The sequence below is a fragment of the Chinchilla lanigera genome, unplaced genomic scaffold (genome assembly GCF_000276665.1).
Source record: "Chinchilla lanigera isolate Chin_1 unplaced genomic scaffold, ChiLan1.0 scaffold00010, whole genome shotgun sequence".
Taxonomy (NCBI): domain Eukaryota; kingdom Metazoa; phylum Chordata; class Mammalia; order Rodentia; family Chinchillidae; genus Chinchilla; species Chinchilla lanigera.
In genome coordinates, this window is record NW_004955411.1 from 35,935,624 (window position 1) to 35,963,440 (window position 27,817).

The window sequence follows — 27,817 nt, forward strand, 5'->3', positions numbered from 1 at the left end:
ATTGATATTCTACATAGACATCAATCACCTGGGGTGGAGGACAAAAATCTCCTTAATCCACCCACTCCCAGGAAAGTCCTTGTTTGTCCCCTGTAGCTTGCCTTGTGACTTGTTTCCCCATTTGATCCCCATTTAATCAATACTACCTAAGTGACTATACCCGTACTCATTGGTTGACCATAGTTTTGTTCCACCTCATAGGCACCTTATGATTTCCCATTGAATAAATATTACCTGAGTGACTATACCTGTAATCCTATTAGTTAACTATAATTTTGCCCCACCTTACACTTGCTTCACCTAGTGGTTTTATTCTATGAAACTCCCTTTAGAAGTGGATTCTCCTGACCACCTACTCCAGATCCCCTTCTGTCCCTCTTAGACAGAAGCTTTCTTCCTCTCAAAAATACTTCCTAATCTTAACTTCCATTGTTCCAACTTATCCTTTGATTTTAGGGAACACAAACTTGGCATATCAGACATCTAGCATGTCAGGATGATATTTTCCTCATGTTATTTGGATTATTTGAACTATTTGGATTATTTGGAAGTCCTATATTGTACCTATATCAGTATTACATCTTGTGAGTGTTAGATCTTCAGTGCAGAAGAAACATTCTCATCTTTTAGTTGTTATGAAGGGGTGATGACTCTCTCAGACTGCTTTCTACTGACAGGGGACATCGTTGTGTTAGGGATGACAGTTTATACCCATGTGGAAGCTGGTGCCAGGGCTCTCGGCTAGGAGGAGGAGCTGGTTGGCAGCAATAGCAGTCATCCTGGACTGGAAAAATCTTGAAAACAGTTTAAAAATACAAGGTGCTATGAGAAGGAAAATCATTATCATGAATAATGGGCCCAAGAGAGGGTGGAGGAAGGGGGTCCATGATCCAAAGGTGTTATCCCACCGTGATCACGGCAAAGAAGTGTAGAGGTGTCCCAGCTGTCATAGTATCCAGTGCCCTACGGTTTTGGAGCACAACTGCCATCAGGGAGTTGAGTTGGTTTTGCAGGATGGCCTGTTTTATTAATTTTACTTTTTATTTAGGAGAGAGATCAACTATGGTGTAATTTAAGGCCTGCTGAGTTTAGTTAGTTAAGGCCTTGATATGTGTCATATAATACTCTCTCTACACAAGATCTGGTGGTTTTTAGTAAAAGGAATCTAGCATATTTATTGTTGGTTTTATCTGTGTGGTTACTTGAAGTTTTGTAGTCTTTAGGCAAGAACAAACCAATTTTTTGGAGAAATTAGTATTATTATGGCATTGCTTTATACATCTTGTGGTATATTTTTCTGTTGGATGTTTAAGATCAAGTTAAAGTGGGACCTGTATTAATTAAAATTAACTTCTTGCTATCTATCAAAGTCAGTTAAATCTTCTCAGGATATACCTTGGAGCCATGTACAGTACCTCTCAGTTCTACTATCAGTGTCAACCCTCTGGATGAGTCGTGGCCATTGCTCGACCAAGTTGCTTTCTTTGAAAGCTTGGGAGACTTTTTTTCCTGGTGACTCTTCTTACACACACTATACACCATAGAATCATTTTCCTCGTGGTCCCATAATCTCCTTGATCAGAAGATCAGGGACTCAACTGAATTATATGATGCTGCAGCAGAGGTTCTCTTATGTCCTGAGTCTTTGTTGACCTCAGAGGCCAAGAGCCAAATATTGGCTATCCTCTTAGTCCATCTATTTTTCTAATTTGGTCTCCAAACCTCAGTTGTTGAACATCAAGAAGAGAAGATTAATGACGTTATATTGTAATGGGGGCAGTGAACTTAATTATCAACATTTTACCTGAGTACTAAGCACCTTGAAATATAAAGTATAGCCAGAGAACTGTTACTTCTTACCAGTCATGGATGTTCTAGTAGTTGAATCCTTGTGGAATGTTAACAGACAACAGTTATATAGTTTTACACAGAAAATTTGAAATAAAAAATCATACATAGTATTGTAACATAATAGGCATGATGACATTTTTGTAGCACAATAGAATAGCCCTTTTAGTCATCATCCCTACCTAATACACGAGGAGATTTTACCTAATTTGTTGTTCTTAAACAGGATGTCATTGAAGAAATTGTAACATTGTCTGGGCTGTTTAATATCTAAGCATCTCTAAATGTAGTGACATATAATAGCATATACATCACATAAGTTTTTGTTAAAAGGTTAACATTTAAATGATGACCTCACGTTGGCATGACATGAACCTCTTAATACAAGTATCTGGAGCATGAGAGAAAGGCAGATACCTGAATCTGAAAGCAAACGTCTATCACTTTTATAAACAGTCCCAGTTTTACATTTTAGAATATTGTACATTTGGAAGACATGAATACATTTAATTGACAATAATGAATTATCATTATTTTGTCTTTTAATCTAGTTCGTACCAATAACATCTTTTGATCAAAAAACCCTATTGTCTTATTTTTGAAAACTTACCCTTCTGACAACAGCCAGTGTAAACATATCACAATAATATATTTTGAACAATTTTTTTTTATTGGGGTGTCTCCCATAAGGCTATGGAGATTATTGGGGTTTTCTATTAATGAACAAGGACCAGAGAAATGTTTCCAGGTAGCCACATGCTTATTTATCAATTGGAGTTCTGTCCAACAGTTTTTCCCTAGCATAAGGGATTTTAATTTAATTATCTTAACAAAATTTTTATGCCCTGTGAACATCCAATCACAATATTTGACACATTAATGTTGAACAATGACAGACTCTCAAGTCATAACACATAAACAACAATATGTATACCATTTATAAAACCAACTTTGACATCATTTTCACCAGCTGGCAACCTTGCTGGAAGCATACCCCTAACTTAGATAACATTTATCTATAAGTCAAATTAAATTACAGGCAATTGTTTCAAAAATCAAAAAATACAAAAATAAAAATTTGTTGAGCTGAAATAAAATAGCTGTTTACAGATTGGACAGAGACAAACAAATAAAAACACATACACAAGACAATTTACTTATAAAATCAAAATGTATTCAAATATATTTTTGACCAAATTGAATTATAATAATTTTTATAATGTTTTAAGTTTGTAATTATAAAGAATAGTCAGAATTCTTTTATTTTTATTTTTTGTAGGTCAGTTAGCAGAGATCTCTTATAAGAAGAATTTGGAAAAAATTAAAACTTTTTATCTATAACTAGTATATTTTTAGTACTTTATTTTGTCTTAAGAATACCAGTAACTTTTGTGTCCCTTATTTATGTAGCTTTTAGCTTAGGCATTTTTATACACTGTCACCTGCTTAGACCTTTTTTTTATACTGTTTTTATATTTTTAGATTTAAAGGGCTGGTGAAAGAGATAGAGAATAAGATCAAGACAAGGAATGGGGGAGAGAGAGAGTGGGAGAGGGAAAAAGAAAAAGGAAGAGAACTAGAAAGAGAACATGTCAGAGAACAAGAGCAAGAGAGATCAGATAGGGAGAAGGGAAGTGAACATAAACAAGGTCCTCAGGGCCTGCCTGGTCTCAGAGAGGACATATAAGTTGAGGCTGGGAAGATGGCGGCTGATTAGAAGCTGGCAGAGGGTCGGAGGAGCAGGAACAAGATGGCGGAGCGTAGCAGGATGGTAGGTGGGGCGGGAGGAATGAGACCGAATGTGATGATCTGGCAGAGAAAATGGCCATGGGAGGGGTAGAGGAGTGAAGGGTAGAGGTGGTGGAAGGAGAGGAGATGGTTAAAGGCAATGAGGGAGTCAGGGGTGATGTAGGGGCAATAAGCTGGGGAAACTGAGAAGGTTGGGTAATGGGCTGGGGAGATTGAGAAGGTTCAGGAAGTTGAGCAACAGGCTCGGGAGACTCCAGAGGTTGAGAAGGAGGTTGGGCAGCAGACAGAAGAAGCTCAGAAGGTTGAACGTGTGGATATGGTGGAGGAGGTCAGGGTGCAAAGGCAGGAGGAACATCATCAGAGGATCGTGGAAGGAATTGGGTAAGGCTGCTGACAATGTGGAATGAGCCAGACAAATTTGGGTTGGCCCACATGACTGAAGAAGAGAAAGACATGCCCTGAGGGCAATAAAGGCTTGTACATAGATTTTACCCCATTTGCCATTGCAGTAGCAGAACTTCTGTAGGTCCCCGAGGATATTAAAATCAATCGTTTTGGCTTAATGGTGTCTCTGAGCCTGAGAGTGTTTATATTGGTCAAGAGAGAGCTGAGTGTAATGTGTTTGGGGGGGTGGGAATTAGTATTTTCCATTTTGTGGCCCAATTAAAGATGACCAAGAGCCTTGGCCAAAACAGCCTGTCACACTTTGCAAGAAGGGTCGTCACTCATTTTGAGAGCGTGACTAGGAGAAAACCCCAACACCTGTTCTTGTTGGCCATCACCAAGAGTGCAGTGGTGCCCCAATGGATGGAAGGGCAATAACCCTACCTTGGGGCTCAAGGGCAGTAGCCCTGCCCAAGGAGCATGAGGGTGGTTACCCCGTCTAAGGGACATGCAGAGGATTTCCCAGTGTGTGCCTATGTGTTTCTGAGATGAGAGAAACTGAGACAGGAAAACCCAAAACTGAGAGGTGGCTCACCTGTGGGAAATGAGGTGGATCAGTGTTGGATGCAGGCTAGCAATGGCAAATAGGCAGGTCCCGGAGGAAAGGAGGGTGGTTCGTAGGCAGAAGGGCTCAAAACTGGGGGTTGGCCCCATTCCTTGGAGGTCAGGCCTTAAGACAAAAGGTGGAGTAACTACACCAACATATTTCTCCTAGGGATAGACAATAATGATTGATATTTTACTCCATAAAGCCTCTCCTGAAAAGTGGGCTTATGAGTAACCCACTTCTTTCTCAGACAGAAGCTTTCTTTCCCAATAAATAAATATTTCCTGCTCTTTACTGCCATTGTTCCTTAGAATTCATTCTTCAAATTTGGGGAACATGAACTTGACATATTGGACACTTAGCCAGTTGGAAGTTATAATGTTTTCCTTATATTAATTGGATTATTTGGAGATCCTATAGCATCCCTATACCAAGACCTCTGATCTAGCCATTTCTTCTTCCATTGCCTGTGTATACACTCTTGGATAAACACTGCTTTGGTCTCTTTGTCCTATCCAGTTGCTTATGTTGTGAGATTTACAGTATAATCTCACATTTAAGGCTAAGTTAGTAAAAGGATATGCATGTGTTTTAGTGTGTTAATATGGCGAGAGAATAATAAAATATACATGTACATATATAGGTGTGTGAGTGTATATTTTACATACTAAGTGAGTTTTCTATAATGTAGCCATCCTTCCCAATTTGTCCCCTTTTGTCCTTAACTGGTTGGAGAAGGAGGAAGGAACTGGGGTGCTGGCATACTTGCATGAAGTGAGCCAAGCTGCTTTATCAGCTGTGTTTTTCTTAGCTATTCTCTCTAGCAGGAGTTTCACTCTTTATTTGCCAGAAACCTCATCAAGGTCCTTTACCTGTCCCTGGCTGTCCCCCAAATTTTCCTGCAGAGGGATACTAGATGAGCTGACTTATAGTTATCTCTTGTTTTTCTTTAACATTTTATTGTAAATTGTTTATTGTAATCACTGTCCTTTTAACCTATTCAAATACATGTTCATAGAAGAAAAATAGATAAAATTTAATTTGAGTTTAATTGCATTTTTATAATAAACACGAGGAGGTAAGGAAAAACAGAAAACAATTTGAACTCAGGGGAGAAATCACACAGAATAGCCTGGAAAAGGAGATCTTCTGTCTAGGCATAGAAAGACTCAAGAGTAGACATCTGAGGATAAAACCAGGTCAGGTCAGCATAGACTGACTGAATAAAATAAATGAAGCAACAGGATAGAGAGTGGCAGGGCATTTAGGTGTTTTCTGGGATTCTGGTCAGCCTGAGGGCTGTAGGGGAGATTACTTGCAACCTCCATGAGGAGGAGAGGTCAGGCAAATTGTCAGTAGGGAACAGCTTTATTCTGGAGTGCTGAATCCACTGCGAGGGTCTTACAAATGAACAGCTGTTGGAGTGCTACAGAAGACTCTGAAAGGTCCCTTCCAGTTCGCTTGCAAGGATAGGGGGTTTAGATCTTTAATTAAATCCAATTTGTTAGCCAGGTTATCATCATAAGGACGACTGTCAGGACAAGGCAGGAGAAGGTTAGTACTGTGCTGTATTCTTTTTGGGCTTGTTGCATAACTGGGAGATAGTCTCCAATGGGACTGGTCTCTGGGCTGAAGTCTGGTCTGAGCAGAAATGTACGGTGATATAAAAGCTCAAAAGGACTGTACCCTGTAGACTCTCTAGGGGTAGTACAGATTCTAAGGAGAGCAACTGGGAGGAAGGAAACCTAGTCTTTGTGAAACTGAAGTGTTAGTTCAGTGATATAAGCCTTAAGAAGGCCATATGGAGTATGAAGCTTCCATTGTATACCAAGTGACTTGTACACCTCTTGAATAATCTGACTAATAAAATCTGGGCCATAATCTGATTGATTGGAGGTAGGGAGGCCAAATCAAGGGGTTGTATTGGTTAGGAGAGAATTAGTGACTGCTGAGGTTCTTTTCTGAACTGGTAGGAAAAGCCTCTACCCACCCAGTGAGGGTGTCCACCCAGATCTAAAGATATCTTAACTTTCATTCTCCTGGCATGTGGGTGAAGTCAATCTGCCAGTCCTGGATAGGGGAGAAGCCTCATGCTTGAGTGTGGGAAAAAGGAGGGAGCCTCAAGGAATCCTGAGGCCCAGTTCCCTGGCAGACAGAGCATTGAGCAGTAATTGTCTTAAGGAGAGTCTTCCAGAAAGAAAAGTAAACAAGAGGCTCAAGTAGATGGGCTAGGGGTTTGTAACCTACATGAAAATTGTCATGAAGAGACAAAAGAATAGTTGTAGGCTTGTGAGGGAGGGAGGAGAAATTCTCCTTGATCTAGCAACTACTCGTCCTTTGAGGTAGTTTTGATACTGTAAAAGCTTAGAGAGGGGGTAGGCAGAGGTGAAGCAGGAAAGGGCAAAGTATTGGTTCTTTGTAGTGTAGTAGGAGCAATTAGCTGCCAGTGGCTATAGAGTCTGAGAGTCCTCGGTGTCCTCTAAAATGAAGTATAGCTGCACATGTTGGTAGAAGAGCTGCCTTGGAGAAGGGCCTTAATGCATGGGGCATTAATGATTGAGGACCCTCAAGAGGTAAGGAATTCTCTCTCTCTCTGCCCACACAGCAGCATGGTTGTGAAGTATGTGAAGTGCACCCTTGGAATCTACATTAACCTGTAAGATTTTGGTCAATGGAGGAGCACAGGTCAGAGCAGTCAGCATGGCCTGTTGACAGGTGGTGAATGAGGGAAGAGCCACAGCTTCTGTAATAGATCATGTGAGACAATTGCATATCCTGCCTTAACCAGAGATGTGTGGGAAACCTTACAGGAACTCCCATAGAAAAACCCAAGTGTTATCAGGGGCAGACATGGGGAATGCTGAAATATGAGGAAGAGGCAAGGTTGTCAAGTGGGTGAGGGACAGACAATTGTGTGGATCTGGTATCCAGAAGGAGACAGAGTGGGTATGAGATGAGAGACAGGATCAGTCAGGACCCAGGACAACAGTTACCTTGCGAGTTTCTATGAAGAGTGCATAATTTGAAGAGATACAAGTGGATAGAAGGTGAGAGAGATGCAATGAGAATATGCATGTTATGAGAGGAGTGTAGCATGAGCAGCATGTGTCTAGTAATTTTCAGAGCTTCTGTAAGCATTAAGGCCATAAATAGGGCAGCCAACCTAAGACAGTGGGATCAAGCTGTTTAGAAAGGAAAGGAGTTGGGTGTGGGCTTGGCCCCTAGGCCAGAATGATGACTGCATAACTGCCATACTATAGATTTTATAGACAGAAAGATTGAGTATAATCTGGTAAATCCAGGGCTGGATTTTAGATTTTAGAGCTTCTTTTAGGGTCTGGAAGGAAGAGTGAGGAAAATCTTTATGATCTAAAGGTTAAGCCAGGTTCCCTTCTGTAAGCTTGTGTAAAAGCTTGGTAAGGAGGGCAAAGCCAGAAAGCCAGAGATGGAAGTATCCTACCACCTCAAGAAAGGAGAGAAATAGTTGCTTTGTGGTGGGGATTGGGATCTGAGAAATAATTAGACACAATCGGGAAGGAGGGCTTGAGTGTGTTCATGCAGAATAATGCCCAGATGAGTGACAGATGGAGAGAAGATTTAAACCTTGGATGGAGACACCCAGTAGCCCTTTGTGTCTAAGTGTTGTAAGAGTAGGAGAGTATTCTGTCTGGAGGATTCATAAAAGCAGCTACAGAGAAGGAAATTGTCTACATATTGTATGAGGTGGGAAATGGATGGGTGGAAGGAGAGCAAATCATGAGCAAGGGGCTGGCAAAAATAGTGGGGCTGTCTCTGAAGCTCTGTGGCAAAACAGTCCAGGTCAGCTGCTGGGACCTGAGAGTGTCAGGGTCCGTCCAGGTAAAGGTGAAGAGAGGCTGTGAAGAGGGATATAAGGCAATAATGAAGACAGCAGGCTTCGAACTGGGGACTGAGTAATGGGTAATAGGTGGGGGATACAAAATAAAAGATTGCATGGGTTGGATACTGTAGGGGACGGTGACTCTTAGCATATCAGTTTAAGATAGAATAATTCTAGTCTTAACGCAAGTCTCAAAATGTGTCTTGAGAAACATCCCAGAGGGGTTGTAAAGAGTTAACTTTGCAGTCCTGACTTAGCCCTGGAATGCTTCTCCAAAGACAGAATGCCAGGGCCTGAGAACTACCTATGACCTTGCCTGGGTTGTTTCATCCTTTCCCTGGCCCTTGATAAACATTGTAACCATAAAGGAAATGTATGGTTATCTAAAGGGGGACATATAGAACAGAATACAGAAATACATATCATTGTGGTTGGGCTCATGACCAGAGCCTGACCCAGTTACATGTCACAATGAAAACACCCTTGGTGTTGCCTGGGACTTTGATCCAGCCTGCAGCTGTGAGTTTCATACAGTGGAGGCAAACAGCTGGAATTCAGAAATGCGCTGTTTGGGGCCACTTTGTCCCTATTATTGAGAATTTCTTTAAAGGCTTTTAAAAAGGCAAAAGACAGTAGGTAAGAAGGTCTGAGCAATAGTGGTAAGGGCATATGGATGACATCATTAACCTTGGTCAAGGAGGGGAACAGGGCAAGCAGGAATGATCAGAAAAGAGGGGGCAAAAATTGTTGACTTAATTGATGTCAAATTTGAGGAATTTTATTTTATTTTATTTTATTATTTTAAAGAGTAAAAGAAGGATAACAATAATGGGGGGGTTACCAAATTACAGACAAAGTGGTAGGAAATTATCAATGGTTGTTGTTTTACATATTGTTATCTACAAGATAGTTTCTCAGGAAAACAAATACACAAATAATAGTGAGCTACAGAAAGGAGGTAGGAGATTATCAATAGTTGTTGTACTATATTTAGGTATCTTCAAAGTGGCTTCTAAAGAATATAAATAGAACTATATATGAGTGACCTGTTGAATAATCATTCAATAATTCTCAATGGTTGTTGTAGGAAACACATAATAATAAACATGGATCCATTTATGAAATAAGATAGGAACAATACAAACATTACAGAGTTATGGATAGATTAGTAGGAAAATATCAATGACTGCTGTAATACACGGTGGTATCTTCGAAGTGGTTTCTCAAGAAAACAGAGATACACAAGAAGGATCTAACAAGTAGTTACAGCCTAAGGGTTGTCAAAAATCAAGTGAGCCATCTGGGGCAAAAGCCATTTTTTGTAGCGTTTTCTCTCCAGCCTCCCATCGCATTGGGACCTCACAACCAGTTAGTGTCCTCTCCCCAACTGTCAGCACAGGCAGAAGGAATCCTGCTGCAGACTTCTCCAGAGCTCCACCACAGCCTGTACTGTCAGGGGAAGAATGGCTTCCAGGAAGTCTCTGCAGGTATTGTGCAAGGTCCTCCTGGTTTACAGCTTCCAAGTGGCTCTCATGACCCCAGTCCACAGGAACCCTGACTCCTTGGGCTTAGTCTGCATTCTCATGTTCTCTGAGTCCTTGTTCAGCAGCTGCTCCTCTGCTGACTCTAGACCTTTCTGGTTTTCAATGGCAGGAGCAAGAGTGGCCCGTTGTATAGCATGTATTCCCAGGGGTTTTTCCATGTTTGAAGGATTCACACATGTCCTTAGGTGGGCATCTGCATCCGGTGCATGGTGGGCCAATTGTGTCATTGTTTCTCTGTGTCATGATAGTTCTCAATTGAGCAGCAGCGGCCGGCCTGAAGGCCGGCGCACCACAGCACTCTCAGCCACATGGCTCCCCATGCACCGGAGGCCCTCCCTTCGGTGGCCTATGAGGCAGGGAGCGAGCTGCCAGTTGGAAGACCGGCGCTCCCTGCCCATGGCTCCCCAAAATTTGAGGAATTTTAAAAGGCCCAGAGAATTTGCTATCAATACCTACAATAGAAGTTGAAGTAAAGGAGTCTGGCCTTTGGAAAGAGGCAAGGTTGAATGATTTGCTCCAGTATTGATCAAAAAAAATATGGACTTACCCTTCCCAGCCAGAGTTACCCAAAGCTTGGCATCTAAGCTGGTCCAGGTGTTTTCTGGAGCTTCTGGGCAGCATTAGTGATCTATCACCAATCTAAGGAGATCTGGGAGAGAGCTGGCCAGGGAATCCCAAGAATTGACTCCAGGGGTAGAAGCCAGCACGGGGCTTGGTAGAGTGTGGCACTGAAGGAATCCCAAGTTGTTGGTCAATAATTGATAGTCTTATTCTTGTATTTAATCTTAGCCTTAGTCTTAGTGGTTGGGAGAGGATAGCCCACCCCCAATGAGATAATGGTTTGTTTATAGGGGAGGTCTCAAAAGTGTGGTACCAATAATCTCAAACTTCCAGTTATCCCGTGGGGAAGTATATAGATCTGCCTATTGTGACTTCAGTCTTCTTCAGATGCACCTCCAGCCACAGCTGTCACGTGTTCTCTTCTGCACTGACTCCCTTGAGGGTCTCTCCTGTCTGACTGCTACCTAACTTAGTTGTCTATAATTATCTTACACAAAGTCCTTACTCAGCATGGGGAAGGTTCTTGTTTCCAATCTAAGGGCTGCAAAAAAGTAAAGAATAATTTAAAATAATCAGTTTACTTATATTGTTTCAATTAAAATAAAATTTCTCATAAAGGTACCACCTCTCTCCTGGGTGCCCAACTCTAACTGTTTAGGTTTTGTTATCTATCATTATCTTGATGTTTCAGAGGCTTCCAATGAAAGTTTCAGAGTGCACTTTAGAAATCACTGGAATGGAAAGGCATATTGAGGAAGGAGCCACATCCAGACGCTGTTCTTAAAGGACTAGGATAGCAGTTGTAACCAGCTGGCTCCTAGACCTGTCTGCAGTTATACTAGCTGGAAACTGTCAGCAGGGGCCAGTGATTGCAGTCCCTTTTTCATATTGAGCCTATGTTACTACTACCTTTATATGTCTTTGGTTATACTTTTCTGCTGGGTGTTCAAGAGCAGTTAAGTGAGACCTGCATTAATCAAGATTAACCTCTGCTGTCCATCAAGGTCAGTTAAGGTTCAGATGCAAATTGAGTACTCCTGTGACTCGAAGTCTTTCTCCACTCCTTTCAATTTCTGGAATTATCTGCTGAAATTAAGTCTTGTGTTTAGCCGAAATTCCAGCTTTGGACCCAGATTTGTTTCTGCGCTACCGTTACAGTATCCGTATATGGCCACTGACTCTCTGACTGAGTTTGGGCAGGTTGTTTCATACTTTGTATGTCTTCGTCTTCCTAGCCGTAAACAGGGCTAGCACAGGATGCAGGTTGTTGCCCTGAGGATCGAGGTGTTACACGTGTAACGGTAATCCTTGTCTCAGATCAGCACTGAGAGGTACTGCTTTTTATTACTGCGGCACCTTCCTCGGCTGATATTTTCGGCGGGGGGTGGGGGTGGGGACGCTGGATCCCTGGGTCTCCCCTCTCAGCCTTCATGCACCAGTCCGGAGCTTGCAGTTCCCGCTTGTTCTGCCGCGGGGCGCCCGTCCTAGGTGCTGCGGAACCCTGACAGCGGTGACCGGTCGCCCAGGCAACCGCGCCACGTAGCGGATGGAGCAAAACAGCAGGCTGGCTACAAGCCTCCTTTCCAAAACCAAGACATGTACCAGATGGAGCGCGCGTCCTCTCCCGCGGCGCACGTGCGGTCCGAAGTCCGCCCCGGCCACGCCGGGATGCAGCACTTCCCTGGGGGAGGCAGCGTCCGGAGGGACCTGCGGACCAGGGGGAGCAGGGCTCGGCCTCCACAGAGTCCAGCGGAGAAAATCTCGGCAGAAGCACGGCCGCCTCCCTGTCGCCGCCGCCCTGGAGCTGGAAACGGAGTTCGGTGGGGCCGGGCGCCCGCCTGCTGAGCAGCGGCTCCTCCAGGCCTCGGCCCCCGAGCCTGAGCTGAAGGCGGTGGCGGTGCCCCGGACAGGCAGCGCGCTGCGCTGGTTCACCACTGCGGTCCTGTATGCCTCCTTCCTGGGGATGGTGAGAGCTGGGCTGCAACCCTCCCGGGCCCGAGAGTTCTCTGCAGAGAACGTGGCCTTCCCAGTCAGAGTCTCGAGTTGGCCCCCTACACACGGTCACCTTGGGTCATTAACTAATCTGCCCGGGCCTCGGTTTCCTCATCTAGCAAGCGGGCACAGCTGTAATCATGGAGGGCTACTGTCAAGTGGGAAATTGATTTTCCTAGTATGTTTTCCAATCCAGCTAACCTTCCTTCATGTCCTTGATTCAATGGGCAGATACAACATGGGTTGGCAGATCTCCGGCTATTGTTCTATCGCATGCCAAATTATTACACAGAAAAGTGATTTTTCTCTTCGTAATGGCCTGGCCAAATTCAGCCAAACACTTAATTTTGCAGCTGGAAAATATAAACCCCAGGGGGAAAGTGAATTCCAGATCACACAGCTGGTTAAGTGGAAGAGCCAGGAACCTCACTTACTCTGCCCACAATCCTATATTAATCAAGACTTTGGGTCCTTCAGTGTTTTGCTTGGAGCAAGATACATGGCAAGAAGTGCCTTTAGCCAAAGCCCTGGCCTGCCCGTCAATTCAGTATTTGCAGAAACTTTCCTCTTATCACTGGTTAATTGTGAGTCAGGAGAGTTGGAAGGGTGAGTCCTGTGAGGAGTCACTGTCACCTTGCGTCTCAGAGAGCTGTAATTTTTCTTAAAGTTTTTGGATGAGGTGGGGCAGGGAAGTAGAGAAGTGTGAGAAAAAAATCACTTCAAAGTCCGCAGTGTGCACCAGATCTTGTAAATTCTTTTAGGGAATGAAGTACTATTGTTAAGAGTCCTGGAACTGTGCATCTGCGATCCCACATCTTTAGAGCTGGGTTAGCCCAGCTTAGGAAGGGGACACAGGCTGCACTGAGAGCAGAGAAGTACAACTAGAGCCAGTTATTCTTGAGATATAGACAATTTAGAAACCTTATTTTTCCTAAAGGGTGCAGGGAATTTCCTCTTGAAGCCTTCTTCCAGAGGAAGCGAGTGTGGGAGCGCCCTGGGTTGTAACACAAAAAGAAAAGGTTAGACAGGTTAACTTTGGGCAAAGAAATGACTTAGGAACTCTGAAGCACCAAAAACAATACAGATTCAGAGTGCTCTACCCAGGAATGTGGCAGGAGGTGTCTAGAGATAGAATAAGAAAGTGACACGCAGGAACAGTCTGACCAGATGCAGCTCATTCGTCTACTTCTCACATTTATGAGCTGCACACTCCCCGTGATTGCCTGAACCTTTGGCTGCTGAGCTACTTGTTCTACAAACAGGCAGATTGCAGTGCTGAGGTAGGTTACAGTTCCCCTTGTCCACAGGCAGATTCAGGCTAGGTTTAATGTAACAATTCCTTACTTGTGGTCAGCTCTCCATTTTGAGAGGTTCACTGGAATCTTGGACACTGACCCTTTCTGTCAGCATCATAAATAACTGAGAGGGTCTAATTGTGTAGTTCACAACTGACAATGAGACATGATTTGGGTGATTCTTGGTGCTTCGTGTTTCTGTTGTGTTTGGTGCACACAGGATGGCTGCACAGGAACGCTTAGGACTCCAGGGCATACAGCACACTGGGGAGACTTGAGGATGGCTACTGGGGGATGCTGCATTACTGATATCTTGGTATATCGGTAATATCCAGAAGCTAAAGAACACCCTTAACCGGTGTCTTCCTGAACCAAACTGCTAAAACCAAGCCATTCAAAGTTTTCACAATAAAGAGTGCTCAACAGTATTTAGCCCAACTGGTCATAGTCTTTGTTCAGCCAGTGATGTTGACTGAGGACCGTGGGTGGCTATAAAACACTTGATCCAAACGGATAACCATGTGTGCAGTTAGACTTGTGTCACAAGTCACAGGAACCTGGAGACCCACTAAGCATGAAGATTGGAAAACCTTGGAACCACCTGGCCTGCCACCCACCCCTCAGGATGCTTGCAAACCTGTTGGTTGTTTCTGTGACCACATCATGTGCTCTCCCTCCTCTCCGCTGAACTTTCCTTAATGTGTTCAGTGGTGGGTAGCAAAACCTCACTAATGTCAGCCATTTCTTGTACATTGCTTTGTCTTTTCAGGCTGGGGTTTGAGCCTATGGCCTCGTGCATGCCAGCACATGCTCTACCAACTGAGCTCCACCCCCAGCTGCTCAGCTACCTTTTAAATTACTCTTTCTGTAGCTGTGAAATGAAGGGAAATTTAAGCACAGCATTCGCTTTCATTCAGTGCTATGCACTAACCCCCGGCATGGGGAAGGAAGACATCAAAGCTAATTGTGTTCCTTTAAGCGTTTTTGTTGAACATGAATGTTTTCACCCATCAGAGAGCAGCTTCTACCCTTCTGAACCTCAAGGAGATCTGGTTGTATACAGATCCAAGTTTCCCCTAACTAGCCTGTTTGCTTCAGATTCCATACAAGTGGCAGCACCCCACGGCTGCCAAGAGGGAACGCCCAGGAATCTTATTAGGAACTTTCCTCACTGGAAACTAATTTATCTTTCAGTAGGATACTGAGTGCTTTGACCACTGATTGTGGAAGGGGTGGGAACTTTTAGAGAAATCTATTCAGAAGGCAGGAGTCAGTCAGTCCAAAGAGCAAGATCTGAACCAGTGGAGTCAAGAACAGAGTAGATAAATGCTCTGCAGACTCAATCTAGACTCTTGGGGACTGAATGGTGTGCCACCTAGTGGCTGATGTGCAGAGGTCAGTTATATTTCTTGGGCTAACAGTCTGCATTGCTTGACCAAGTCCAGGGGAAACTTACTCTTTTGTGCTCCTTTAATAGCAGGCTGTGAGGAACACACCCTCACTTAGTAGAAAGGGGCCTTACTGGATTTAATGCAGTGACATCATACAAGAATTTGCTTGTTCCCAGGTAAAGTAATTCGTGGGCTTTGTGAGTGCAATGCATTGAACCACAGTACACCTTTTGCAGACAGTACTCAGCTTTTCTCTATGGTCAGGTTACTAATTGGCAAGGTCAGGGCACTGTTTCCATCGAGTTTGAAAGCAAGGGACGGTGATGACTAGACTATCAAGGAGAGCTTTCCCCATTTCCCTGGGCTTTCAGGTGATTAATTGGGAACATGAAGCAGCATTGGCAGTAGTGGAATTGAATCCTGATTTAGGGATATCCGCCTGCAAACCCCACGGGTGTTCTGGTTTCTTCATTAGCCTCTTCTAAAGCTATCATTATATTTCCATGTATTTTCTTGTATGGCAAAGGAAGGGATTAGGACAGCAGGTAATATTTGAGAAGGAAAAGGAGAAGACTTCCAGTGACACACCCTCCCAGTAAAGTCAGAGGCAGTCATTTTCTGGTGTTTCCACAAGACCCACTGTCTGGGATTTAGATCATGAAAATTCTGATTGTCCTCAGTTGATGGGACATGAAAGGCTTCTTTTGCCTGGGAAAATATGCTTTGGGATAATGCGCTAAAGTCTTGCACTACCGAGTCAACTAGGAGTTGTATGAAATACATGAGGTAATGTGAGAGGTTCTGTTATGAGGGGACAGGCTTCCAGTAACTACTCGATGAGGGGTCAGCCTGTGTTCTCCAGGGGGAGTGGATTCCACTGCCACAAACTGCTAACACCTTTGACTAAAGCATCTGATCAGTTTCCTCAGCTTAGCCTACTATGCCACTATGTTTGTAACTTAGTTAACTGTGACTTGTGCAGTGAAACTAGTACCTCTAGAACTAGAGGTTTTTCTAGAAAGGCCCCATGATGAGAAGACGTTTAATAGTCACTGTAACTTCTGTTGCAGCATCAGCCTTTCTGCCTGGGAATGCTTCTGTATAACCAAAAAACACACACTGAAGGTGGCAAGCGAATGAAATCCCTCTAGAAGTGTTCAAATGAGCCAGTAGGTGCTGGAAGCATAGCATTTCTGGTTTCTTTGATCTTACCAGTATGATGGGTTTTACAACCAACCATTAGTTTTAAGCCTTTTTTTACAATTTAAAATATTTATGGCACCAGTCATCTGTGATGAGTCTTGAAGCGCAAAGCTTTTAATAATGGAAGGTGCAAAGATTCAACCGTCTGAGCTTCCCATGAGTCCACACATAGCAATGCAAACGCAAATACAAATTTTGTTTCTCTAGTTCACTGCCCAGCACTGTTTATTAAATAGGTTATGATAGCTAATTAGACCAGGATCAATCTTACAGAGGTCATCCAAATTGCGTATCTCAACAATTTCTGCACTGGCTGACTTAGCAAGAAAACCTGCCGGTCATTTCCTTAGTATATAATTAATTCTTGTTGCGCTTGAATTTGAGTTAAACATCAGCTTGAGGTTTATGAGCCAGTCAGTTTGTTTACTAAGAATTCTTACTCAGTCCAATGGAGTGATCCTGTTATCTGAAACCCGCTCTTGACAGAGTCCCTTCCATAGATGTCCCTGAACACCCAACTGATGGTGGCTCAGTCACATACCAGATGAAATACTGACCTGCCTGTGAGGGACAAGACTTCAAAGGGCCCTGGTTGAAGATCTGAGGAGAGTTCATGATAACAGTGATGCAACGGACAAGAAAATTTGGTTATTTCTGCTGCAGATGAATATTTCTTAAATGAATTGGGTCTTGCTTTGCTGCTTGTGCTAACCTGAACTCGAGCTCACACGACCCTCTTGCCTCAGCCTCCTAATTATCTGGTAGTATCTATGCACAGCACTATGCTAGACTTTGCATATTAATATTAATAATTACAACAGATAGTGTTATTTTAGGACTATTAGATTTTTAGGAATTTCATACAACTTACGTATATATTCATAAAATACCCATACAAATATAGCTCAAAGAAATTTTAGCATTACGCATTATTTGACAATGTTTCCCTTGTAATTTAATTTACAAAATATCACAGTTAGCTTAAAGTCTCTTTTTATAGAGATATTTTTTTGAGATAGTCCATGAGCCCATCTTGAAAATCCTAAAATTAACTCAGGGTCAAGAAAAGTTTTAATTTAGAATTTGATTTTTAGGAGATCCTTCAAATCATCAGAAGTTTAAAACATTTATCAAAGTAAAATCACGGATCATTTTGTACAGGGTGTCACTTAACCAAAGTGATGTTAGCCCTTCACAAGCAAACACAGGAAATTGCACGGATGCTAAACTGCCTTAGCTGTTTTAATAGAGAAGACTCAGTTTATTTAAGTGATCAATAATTGAATAAAGAGAACACAGAGGAAATTAACTTAGTAAAACACACATCTTTGTTTCATGGGCCAATTACTTCAAATATAAGGAAAAACCCATCAAAATCCCACTAGGAAATGACTAAATCCTGGTACACCCATCCCAAAAGGAAATCACTGAAACAGCAAGTAAACTTGACTTCAAAGAGAGGATAAAATTCTAGTTTTGCAGTGTACTTTTGATATTAATTTTCACTTTTTAGGGAAAACTACTGCATAATTCCCCTCTAATCTTAGCCAGTTTTGCCACACTAAAGATCTCTTTCACAGGTTCATCTTCTACAAACTTTCTACCATGTTCCTGTGCATTCCTTTTTTCCCCCAGTGTTGAGGATTAAACCAACAGCCTTTGCATCGAGCTGTGTCCCCAGTCCTTAAAATTTTTTTGAGACAGGGCCACCCCATTCAGGCTCCCTAGAAATTCAGGAGCTAGCTCCTCCTTGTTTCCAATACTCTCCTACCAAGAAAAACATTTTTATTAAATAGAACTGTCTTTCTTTTCTTTTTCTTCTATTACTGGGGATTAAACCTAGGCCCTTTGCAATGAACTACACCCCCAGGCTATTTTTTTTTTTTTTTTTTTTTTTGAGACAGGGTCTTACTGAATTGCTAAATGTCCAGGACTGGCTCGAACTTGCCCTTCTCCTGCCTCAGCTGTCCAGAGTGCTGGAATTACAGGCACGTGCTACCGCACACAACTTCCTAACCTTGAGTGACCTTAATCTCCAGTGAACACTGGGAAGTGAGCCACATGAAAGTCACACCGGCAGTCTGCCAACTCGCAAATCTGTGAACCCTCTCTTACGGAAATCCTCTCTCGCACTGTAACTTTGCAAGGTGGCATAAAATCTGTTTACTAGTAGTCCAAAATATCTTTAGTCTCCGTAATGATAAATGGTACAGTCAGAAATATTTTATCATAGGCCCCTTGTGTTTTGTTTTGATTAGCCCTAAGAATTAAGTTGTTCTTTGTATAGATAGCTCTCAGACCTAACTTTCTACTTATAATCATAAATAAGCATGGTAAAATAATCTGGTATAGGAAAAACATCTTTTACATGAGAGTTTTTACTAACTTTGCTTTGTGGCACTGGGGATGGAACCCAGAAGTACTTTTTCACTGAGCTACATCCCTAGGAGTATTTATTTTTCATGCTAAGAGAGGGCATCACTAAGTAGCCCAGGCTGGCCTTGAACTTGCAGTCTGATGCTTCAATACTCATATATCTTCATGCTGGGTTTAACTCACTTAATTTTAACAATTATGCCTGGATTGCTTATGTAGATGAGACATTAAACAGCCAGCTACCATAACTTATTTTTCTTCCTGACAACTTTTGTACTGTACACATGGCATAAACTTATTTTACCAGTAAACCTAAGTAGGAAAAGTTACGATTCTGAGCCAATCTTTCAGCCAAACTCAGACTGCAAAATGCACAGATATGTCCAGATAAGGCTAAGAAAAACTGCAGATTTGGGGTATTTCTGTATCTGACTTTCTTTCTCTATTACTCTACCACCTTCCCTTATTGCCCCTTACCAGGTAAAATATCACCACTACAGCTGATAAGTATTGTATTAATACTGAAAACCCGGAAGATACACTCATTTTATTTAAATGAACAATATTCTTATTAACCAAAGACTACTCAAGTCACACAAGCTTGGATGGTGTGTCTTTCTCTCTCCCTCTCTCCCAGTCTCTGTCTCTGACTCTGTCTCTTCTCTGTCTCTGTCTCTCTCCCTTTTGAGACAGGGTCTCTCCATGTAGTTCAGGCTGGCTGTAAACTCACTAGGTCCATCCTGGCCTTGAACTCAAAGCACTCCTCCTGCTTCAGCCTCCCAAGGGCTAGGATTAGAGGTGTGTACCACCACACCTGATAAATTCTTACTTTGAGAGAATATTTCATTTATGTAAACATGTCTTTTTCTTAAAGCCAGTTAAATAAAGCTCTTTAACAATTCCATTCTTCAATATCATAAGCAGATAGAAAAAGATCACACATATAGACACACACCAGTATACAAACAGAAACAGATCTATAGTTTAATTTTTAAAATTTTGGCCCAGAATCAGGTAAAATATCAAACACAGGGCTTTATTTAAAAAATACATGAATCCTAATTTTTTCTAGCCAATGGAGTAGAATTTTCTGTGCAGCTGGCTGAAGTCTTTGACTAATATTTATAAAAAGGATGTTTAAGATTTTTTCTTTTACTTTCTTCAAGGAAGTTTGCAAAGAGGTAAACTTTGATTTATTTAATCTCAGACACCTTTGTGTAGTAATGAAAGAATGAGTCCCACTAACTTTGTGGTTTGGATTCTAATTCTTCTAAAATCTCTCTCAAGTAATGTCATCTAGGCAAAAAATTCCACCTGTGGCCACTATAACTCTAAAGTGTCCTTAATAAGATTAATTCAGTTTTTCAAAAATAACAAAATATTCAAGGCCATACCTTCTGTGAATAAAGTTAGCTTGTATCTCAGAGAGTACACACCGAGACTCTTGGAATCTCAGCTGCCTTAGATTTGGAGGCCCCAATTTTCATAAAGTACCTATCTGAGGCCTCACTCTGGATGCAATCCAGTTAATTATGTGATCCTGGACAAAAATGCTCAGAGAGCCCCAAAGACAAATTTGTGAGCTAAAGTCAAAGAGAAAATGTGCCCAGGACCCTCTGTTGCTATGTGAGGTCAGTGGACACGAGGAGCCCTGGCTGGTCCATACGTGTGATCACACAGTCCCCCTGGAGTTACTGGAGGTTTACTTTAGATCTCTGATGTTAATCCACTAAAAGAAAAATATTAGATAAATTAAATTTACCAAACTTTATTGAGCAAAGAAATGATTTGTGAATTGGGAAGCACTCTGCATCAATAAAGGTTAAAAGAACTGCACCCAGCAATAAGGGTAGAGTAGATAGAGAAAGAAAGTCAGATACAGAAATACCCCAAACCTGCAGTTTTTCTTTGTATTATCTGGACATATCTGTGCATTTTGCAGCCTGAGGTTGGTTGAAAGATTGGCTCAGATATTTGACCAAAGTTTGGCCATTTGTCATAAAACGATACTCCCATTAGGTCACAGTTTGTTGATATGTGAAGTTAGATTATAGTGTGGTACATATGGAAACAGCTCAGACCAAATTTTCTTTAATTTAGCTTATCGCAATATATTGTCTTTGATTTAAACTCTATTTTTAAAGTTATTCTGTACATGCGGATGTAAAATTTTCTAAGGAGGTCTTACAAACTATACTTCTGATGGCTGAGTATTTCTTTGAGGAAAAATATAGAATTAAAATGTTTAAATTGTTTATTGTGAATATTTTATATGTGCTATTGAGAGGAAAGAGCCCATATGCACCAGAAATATTGCTGTTTTAACAGTAGCAAAGATGAGAATATTTTGATAATTTAAATTTTTGACACCAAAATTCTCACGTTATTACATGTAATGCATGTCAAAATATAGAAAGCTATTTCAAGAATAGATTTAACACTAAATTTCATTTTATTGCTGTTTTGGTCTTGGGGATGACACTCAGGGTTTCGTGCATGGTATGCAAGTGCTCTACCACTGAATCACATCCCCAGTTCCTTATTAACTTTTAATATAGAATAGTCTTATGGTACTATTCAAACAGAAAACAAAATGCAATCAAAAACCAAAAGGATTAAATAATTTTTAAAAATTGAGAATTTTGAAAAGAAAAAGCATAGGCGTCTGTAGTTCAATTAATACCAGTATTGTTATTTTTTTCTTACTGTGAGCCTTGAAGTAATCCTCTACATTGCACTGTGGCTCACTCCCCAAGTTTTTCATGGTGCACATAAAGTAGATATAGATTATTTTGTTTGTAAGTAGAAGCTTTTGTCTTTATATTTCAGGGGTTGGCTGCTGCTATACTGGGACCCACATTTCAAGATTTGGCAAGCAACGTGAACCAAAATATGAGCAGTCTTTCTCAAATATTTGTGGGTCGTGCTTTGGGATATTTGGGTGGCTGTGCCATTTGTGGAATTCTTTTTGACCGTATCAATCAATTTTTACTTTTAGGTAAGTAAACAACAGTTTCACTTCTTTGTTGATGACTTTCGATGAGTTTTTACCTTGGCTGTCCATAGGAGAAACAGCAGCCTACAGAAAGGCTGCTGACGCGGGCAGTGTTAGGTGTCCTGCTGTGTCTCACCTTGGCAGTAAGAGGTACTCTGTTCTGCGCCCTCAGGAAACTTAGATTAGCTCTGGTGTGTGTGTGTGTGTGTGTGTGTGTGTGTGTGTGTGTGTGTGTGTGTGTGTATAACCTTCAGCTTGCTCAACCTTGACTATAATCAAGGAAGCACTCCAGGGTCACAGGGAGCCACTCAATCCATCCATCAGGGTGGAAGGCAGCCCTCCTGGGGCCACAGGGATCGGAATAAGCTCCCGGAACCTGCCCCAGCTCCATGGCCTCTGGACTGAGCAATAAGCAGTCCAGGATGGTGTGGGACTGATGAGGGCTACATTTTTGTTCCTGCTACCCCATACCAGTGATGACCCCCAACTACCCAATTTTCCTGGAGGTATAGACTGTGAAGCTTTTAACATACTCTTTTTTTGAATAAAATGACATTTTAAAAATTTAGATTAGTGTGATAAAATACCTAAGAAAGGAGAATAATCTTTTATTGCTGGTGAATAAAAAAAGCCTCTGTATTTCCCATATGTGGATATAAATGTGTGTACAGATACATACACACATATAATTAAATGTGTATACATACAATTTTTTGCAGATGTGCTATATTCACATGCATACATACACACATATACACAGGTATGAACACACTGTATATGCACATATGCACACACATGTGTGTTTTGTACCTGTAAGTATATACACCTGTGCATGTATACACACACTCATATGCACATATATATACTCACACGTATGTATATGTGCACATACACACATATTTCAGGGGAGGTCTCAAGAAAGAACCCAAGGCCTTGTACATGGCATGCAAGCAATGTAGCACTGAGCTACATACATTCTCAGTCCAGCACTACATATCTTTTATTTCTCTCTCTTTTTGAAAATTAAAGTTTTATTACCAACTACAATAACTGCATTTTCTTTTTGCCTTTTAAACATTACCTCAGATCTAAAAGTCTTTTTCAGTTATTAAATACAAAATGTTTATGGAAATAATTTCTGGTCTGTCTCTTTTGTTGTAAAAGATTCTTTGTGCTACAACTTATAGTTTTATTACTAGCAGTACCAGAATAGTCATGGTAATTTATAATTTATGTCATGGTAATTTATATTTTGTAGTCCATAGAGCTTATAAAAGATTTCAGTGAAATAACCATTTGTAGAATCTGCAATCTTCTCAAGATATCCAAGTTTTAATTTGATTTTACATAGCATTTTTGTAAGTTTTTAGGTTTACTTGACCCAGGAACCTTATGAACACTGCTTTTTATAGCTGACTTTTTACCTTTTCTTCTCAGGGGTGTTGATGTTGGTTACCTCAGTTGCTCATTATCTCATTCCTCTTTGCAAGACAGCTGCATTGCTGATTGTCATGATGTCTGTCACTGGTATTGGACTGGGTATTCTGGACACAGGTTAGTGAATCCTTCAGTGTCATCTGGAACATGACTAGGGAAAGCAGAGCAGGAGATATGAAACTGTCACTTGCAAAGCTCTTGAACTTATGTAGGTGCTCATGGAGTCGGCCAGTCAGAGCCGCCTGGCAGCTCCTGTTCTTGCTAATGAGGGCGTCAAACTCACCACCTGCTATGAAAACAACTTATAGGATTTTATTCTATGGGAAATTTACAGTATCAGCATAGGGTAGGGCCCCCTCTTATGAATAATTACAGTGCAAATGAGAGGGCTTCCATTTCAGGAGAGAACTTTATCGCTGCCATGCAAGAGGAATTGACAGGTTAGTAGGACATAAATAGGAACCACTATTTGGTTGTGAAGGCATAGAAACAGCCATCCAATTTAAAATGAACCACAGTTACTGAGCTAAGAGAAACCTGTGGCATGCGCTGTTTCCCTCCCTTTCCTTTTCTGTTCTTTTCTCACTCAGAAGTTCCTGCTCTGCTGCCCCGTGTATCATCATGTCTTTGAAAATCTAAATAATATAAGTGATATTAGCCTCCCACCAAATCCTGGTTTCTAGCTTCCCTTCTGTGCTTTAAGTTACTGGGTAGATTTTGGAGATATTTTACACTTTAGGTTTAGTTTGGTTGCAAAGTTACAGGGTAGAATTATATGTCTAATAAAAATAAGTTGGCTACAAAACACTGGCCTTTGATCTAGGTAAGCAGTTAATTGCAGATGCTGGAAGGTGTTCTTATTTTGTGTAATAGACACAACAGAATCCTCAAAAGTTTGAATTCCTGAGCCTGTGTTTTGCATCTGTTATATATATAATATATTCCTGAAGTGACTGCCAATCAAAACTACAGAAACCATTGCAGTAATTTGTGGTAATGTGATCCCTCTCTAATAGTGAAATATTATATATAGTAAGTCTGTGGCAGACGGTTAGAGTTCTTCAATCACAGAAATGATTCAGGTCCAATGTTTGATAACTATGAATATTATAATGCTTAGATCATGTAATCACTGTGCTTAACTTAAACAATTTCCCCATCTTTCATTGGTAGGTGGGAACGTCCTTATCTTGGCTCTCTGGGGGGACAAAGGAGCCCCACATATGCAGGCCTTACACTTCAGTTTTGCCTTGGGTGCCTTTTTGACTCCTATTCTGGCAAAATTGGCCTTGGGGACGACAGTGTCAGCTGAAAACCACACAGAGCCTGACCTTCACCATCCAGCCCTCAACCGATCACCTGAAGCCGACCCAGACCTTCTGTTTGCAGCACCTGATGACTTGAACTTACTGTGGGCATATGCTTTTATCAGCACTTACATCTTTGTAGTTTCCGTCTTCTTGTTTGCTCTGTTTTTCAAGAAAAGCTCAAGGCACAAAAAGTCAGCAGCATCTGCTCAGGAATCTCGAAGAGCTAAACATCACAAGGCCCTGCTCTGCTTCCTTTTTCTGTTCTTCTTTTTTTACGTTGGAGCTGAGGTAACCTACAGCTCTTACATTTTCTCCTTTGCAACCACCCACGTTGGCATGGAGGAAAGCGAAGCCGCTGGGTTGAACTCCCTCTTCTGGGGGACCTTTGCAGCCTGCAGGGGCCTGGCAATCTTCTTTGCTGCATGTTTACAGCCTGGGACCATGATTGTGCTGAGCAACATTGGCAGCGTGGTCTCGTGTTTATTCCTGGTGCTTTTTGATAAGAGCCCACTTTGTCTCTGGATAACGAGTTCTGTGTATGGAGCCTCAATGGCTGCCATCTTTCCCAGTGGTGTTTCTTGGATTGAGCAGTACACAAGCATAAGTGGAATTTCTGCAGCATTTCTTCTAATTGGCGCTGCCCTGGGGGTAATGGCTCTTCCTGCAGGAGCAGGAACTCTTCAAGGACAATACCCAGATTTGCCAGTAGTACTTTACACCTGTTTGGGGTCAACAATATTCATTACTGTTTTATTTGCTGTGATGTATAAATTAGCCACCTTTTCTGTCTATCACCAGCGAAGGGAAAACATCAAAAGTGAGAATTAGAAAGCTTTGCCCTCTGGTTCAAAACTAGGAGGAGGAAAATGAGGAAAAGATGTAGAAGAATGCAATGAGATGGCTTTGAAGTGATTGAGTGATATAATTTGTCATTCTGTAATGTGTAAAAATCTAGCAATAGTTTAATGGAGGCCACACCTGAAATCTCCAACTCTTTCCTCTCAATTGCAATAACGTTTGAGTCTTTTCCAGCTAATATTGGAATTGTCCTGTGAAGTACTTTGTCAGAAATCAGGATGAAAGGGACTAATGCTTAGAAAAGATGGATTACTTACTGATTTTCTTGAAGAATCACCACTTCTAAAGAGGCCAGGCAGAGCAGAGCATTAGCAGAGTTTCAGCATGCATTGCTGATGCAAGTTTCTAGGTTCATCTACAGCAAGTGCTAAAAAATTTTTGAAGTGTTCTGTCATTCCCACAGACTCATAAACTACCAAGTGGTCATACAGTAGGATCTTGCATGAGACTAGTATTTGACATGAGGCTGATTATATAACATTTTATGGTTGTTACCTTTTAGCACATACAGAGAAATCATTTGAATTTGAGTGACGTGTAACAGCAAAACTCATTCAGGAGTGGAATGGATTTGCTGAGCAAATTATGAGACATTCATAAGCTGCCTGGAAAGTAGAGTGTAGTTTCATAAAAGACCATCTTTCCAAATAGATGTTTTATATAATTTATTTACTTTATCTATAGGGTTGGACAAAAGAATGGTAATGGTCAACTTGGTTTTTGATGTCTCTGAAAAGAACATGGCAGCACCAAAAAATTGAGTTTCCAACTGTGACTCTGCCTCCTGACTCTACACTGAGGCACTTTATTTAGGCCTCATTTGTCTCATCTCCTGGTCTCTGATATTAGACGCAAGAATGAGATGATTTCCAAATTGAAAATCCATTGTTTTACAGTTGTATGAGATACTTCTAGAAATCAATGTCATTGTGAGCCTGTTCTCCCTTTCAACAGAGAAGTGAAAAAATAGCCTTAAGAAAATGCTATTAGTTATGAATATGTGCCAGTTTAATGTACTTAGTGTTTAATATTTTATTTGTAATTTTGTGAAGAACATATTTGAATGCTGCATTTCATCATTGCAGTATATATCTTTCCCCCACATTTTTATCTACTTTGAAATCAAGATGTCTTATAATAAATGATCACATAACATTGTGACAAAGTTAATTGAAATTTTTTGTATGCAAATGTAAAATAATATTGCATTTTATAGTCTATTTGAGAGTCAGTGAAATACCATAGTGTATTGAATTAATGAAGATTATATTTTTTTCAGGCTAAGAAAAAGTTATATTGATATGCTAGTTTTCTCTGTACTTATATTCAGATGTGATCTGCAAACAGTGTTCTGATTTTGAATACATAAATATTGATGCTACAGAAAGAATTTCTTGAGGCACTAGACTATGTGAAAAGTTGGGACCAGCTCTTCCTGTTTCAAGCTTTGATCCTCACTGGTTCTGAGGAGTAATCATATTGTAAACACAGTAAACCAGGCAGAAAGTTCAGTTTGCAACAGGGCACAATGTTTTCTGGAGATTAGGATGTGTGTGTCACTCACCATGTGGAGCTCTTCTTTCTGAGCTGGAAATACCTGGGAAACCAAAGTAAAAATGAAAAGGTAGGTTGGTGGCCTAGGCATCAAGGATGACAAATGGCACTTCATCTGAGTGTGGCAAATCTAGTGTGGCCATCCTTTGATAAATGAGAACTGATGATAGATTTTGTTAACTTCTTCCCAAGTTTTATGCTGAATGTTATCTAATTTATACCTGATTGTATTATGTTTGAGAATTTAGTTTCTATAAATTTGCTTTAAGAAAAATAGCTTTGGCTTGTCCTAAGTGAAATGCAGCATATTTCTTGAGCTCTGCCCATTCTCCTTATATTCCCATCACAGCCTTTGTTCATGTTAATACCCAACAATTTGTAGTGGGCCGGTGGGGAAATTGATAGTAAAACGTCTCCTTGCTCTTTTTACGTTGTACTTTTCCCTTAGTTTGAGCTTGGAAAGTACCTCTGCTCCATTTCTTGCTTTCCCTCAGGCTGTTGGCCACTGGTAGCCTTGTTATAAGAGGAAATCTCCTATCAGCATCTGCTTTTTGAGGGTAAAAGATGGAGCAGAGGGAGAGAATAATAGTAATAAGAACATGACACAACATTTGGAAATGCACACTGGAATTTACTAGGGTTTCACAGTTCCAAATGTGAATGGCCATTATGTTAGCCAGAACTCTGTTACTGTAACAAACACTTGAGATCATTCAGTTATAAGGAGAAAAGGTTTATTTTGGCTCATAGTTTTTGAGGTTCTAGTCCACAACTGCTTGGCTCCACTGCTTTCAGGCCTACAGCAATACACCATACCATGGCAGTAACACATAGAATAAAACCATTTGCTGTAA

The 27,817-nt window shown here is 41.2% G+C and overlaps 1 protein-coding gene across 2 annotated transcripts; it reads left to right on the forward strand.

Annotated features, from left to right (window-relative positions):
• The first annotated feature begins 3,938 nt into the window (after positions 1-3,938).
• On the forward strand, positions 3,939-27,817 carry LOC102027623 (sodium-dependent glucose transporter 1B-like). Of its 2 annotated transcripts, none has more exons than XM_013510843.1 (4): positions 3,939-3,978; positions 21,639-21,807; positions 23,242-23,358; positions 24,415-27,817. In XM_013510843.1, exons 2-4 carry the CDS (start codon positions 21,702-21,704, stop codon positions 25,377-25,379), a joined length of 1,188 nt encoding a protein of 395 aa, XP_013366297.1. In that variant the 5' UTR covers positions 3,939-3,978; positions 21,639-21,701; the 3' UTR covers positions 25,380-27,817. The 2 variants fall into 2 exon arrangements, with proteins under 2 accessions (XP_013366297.1, XP_013366296.1); XM_013510842.1 differs by lacking the exon at positions 3,939-3,978 and adding an exon at positions 12,185-12,518.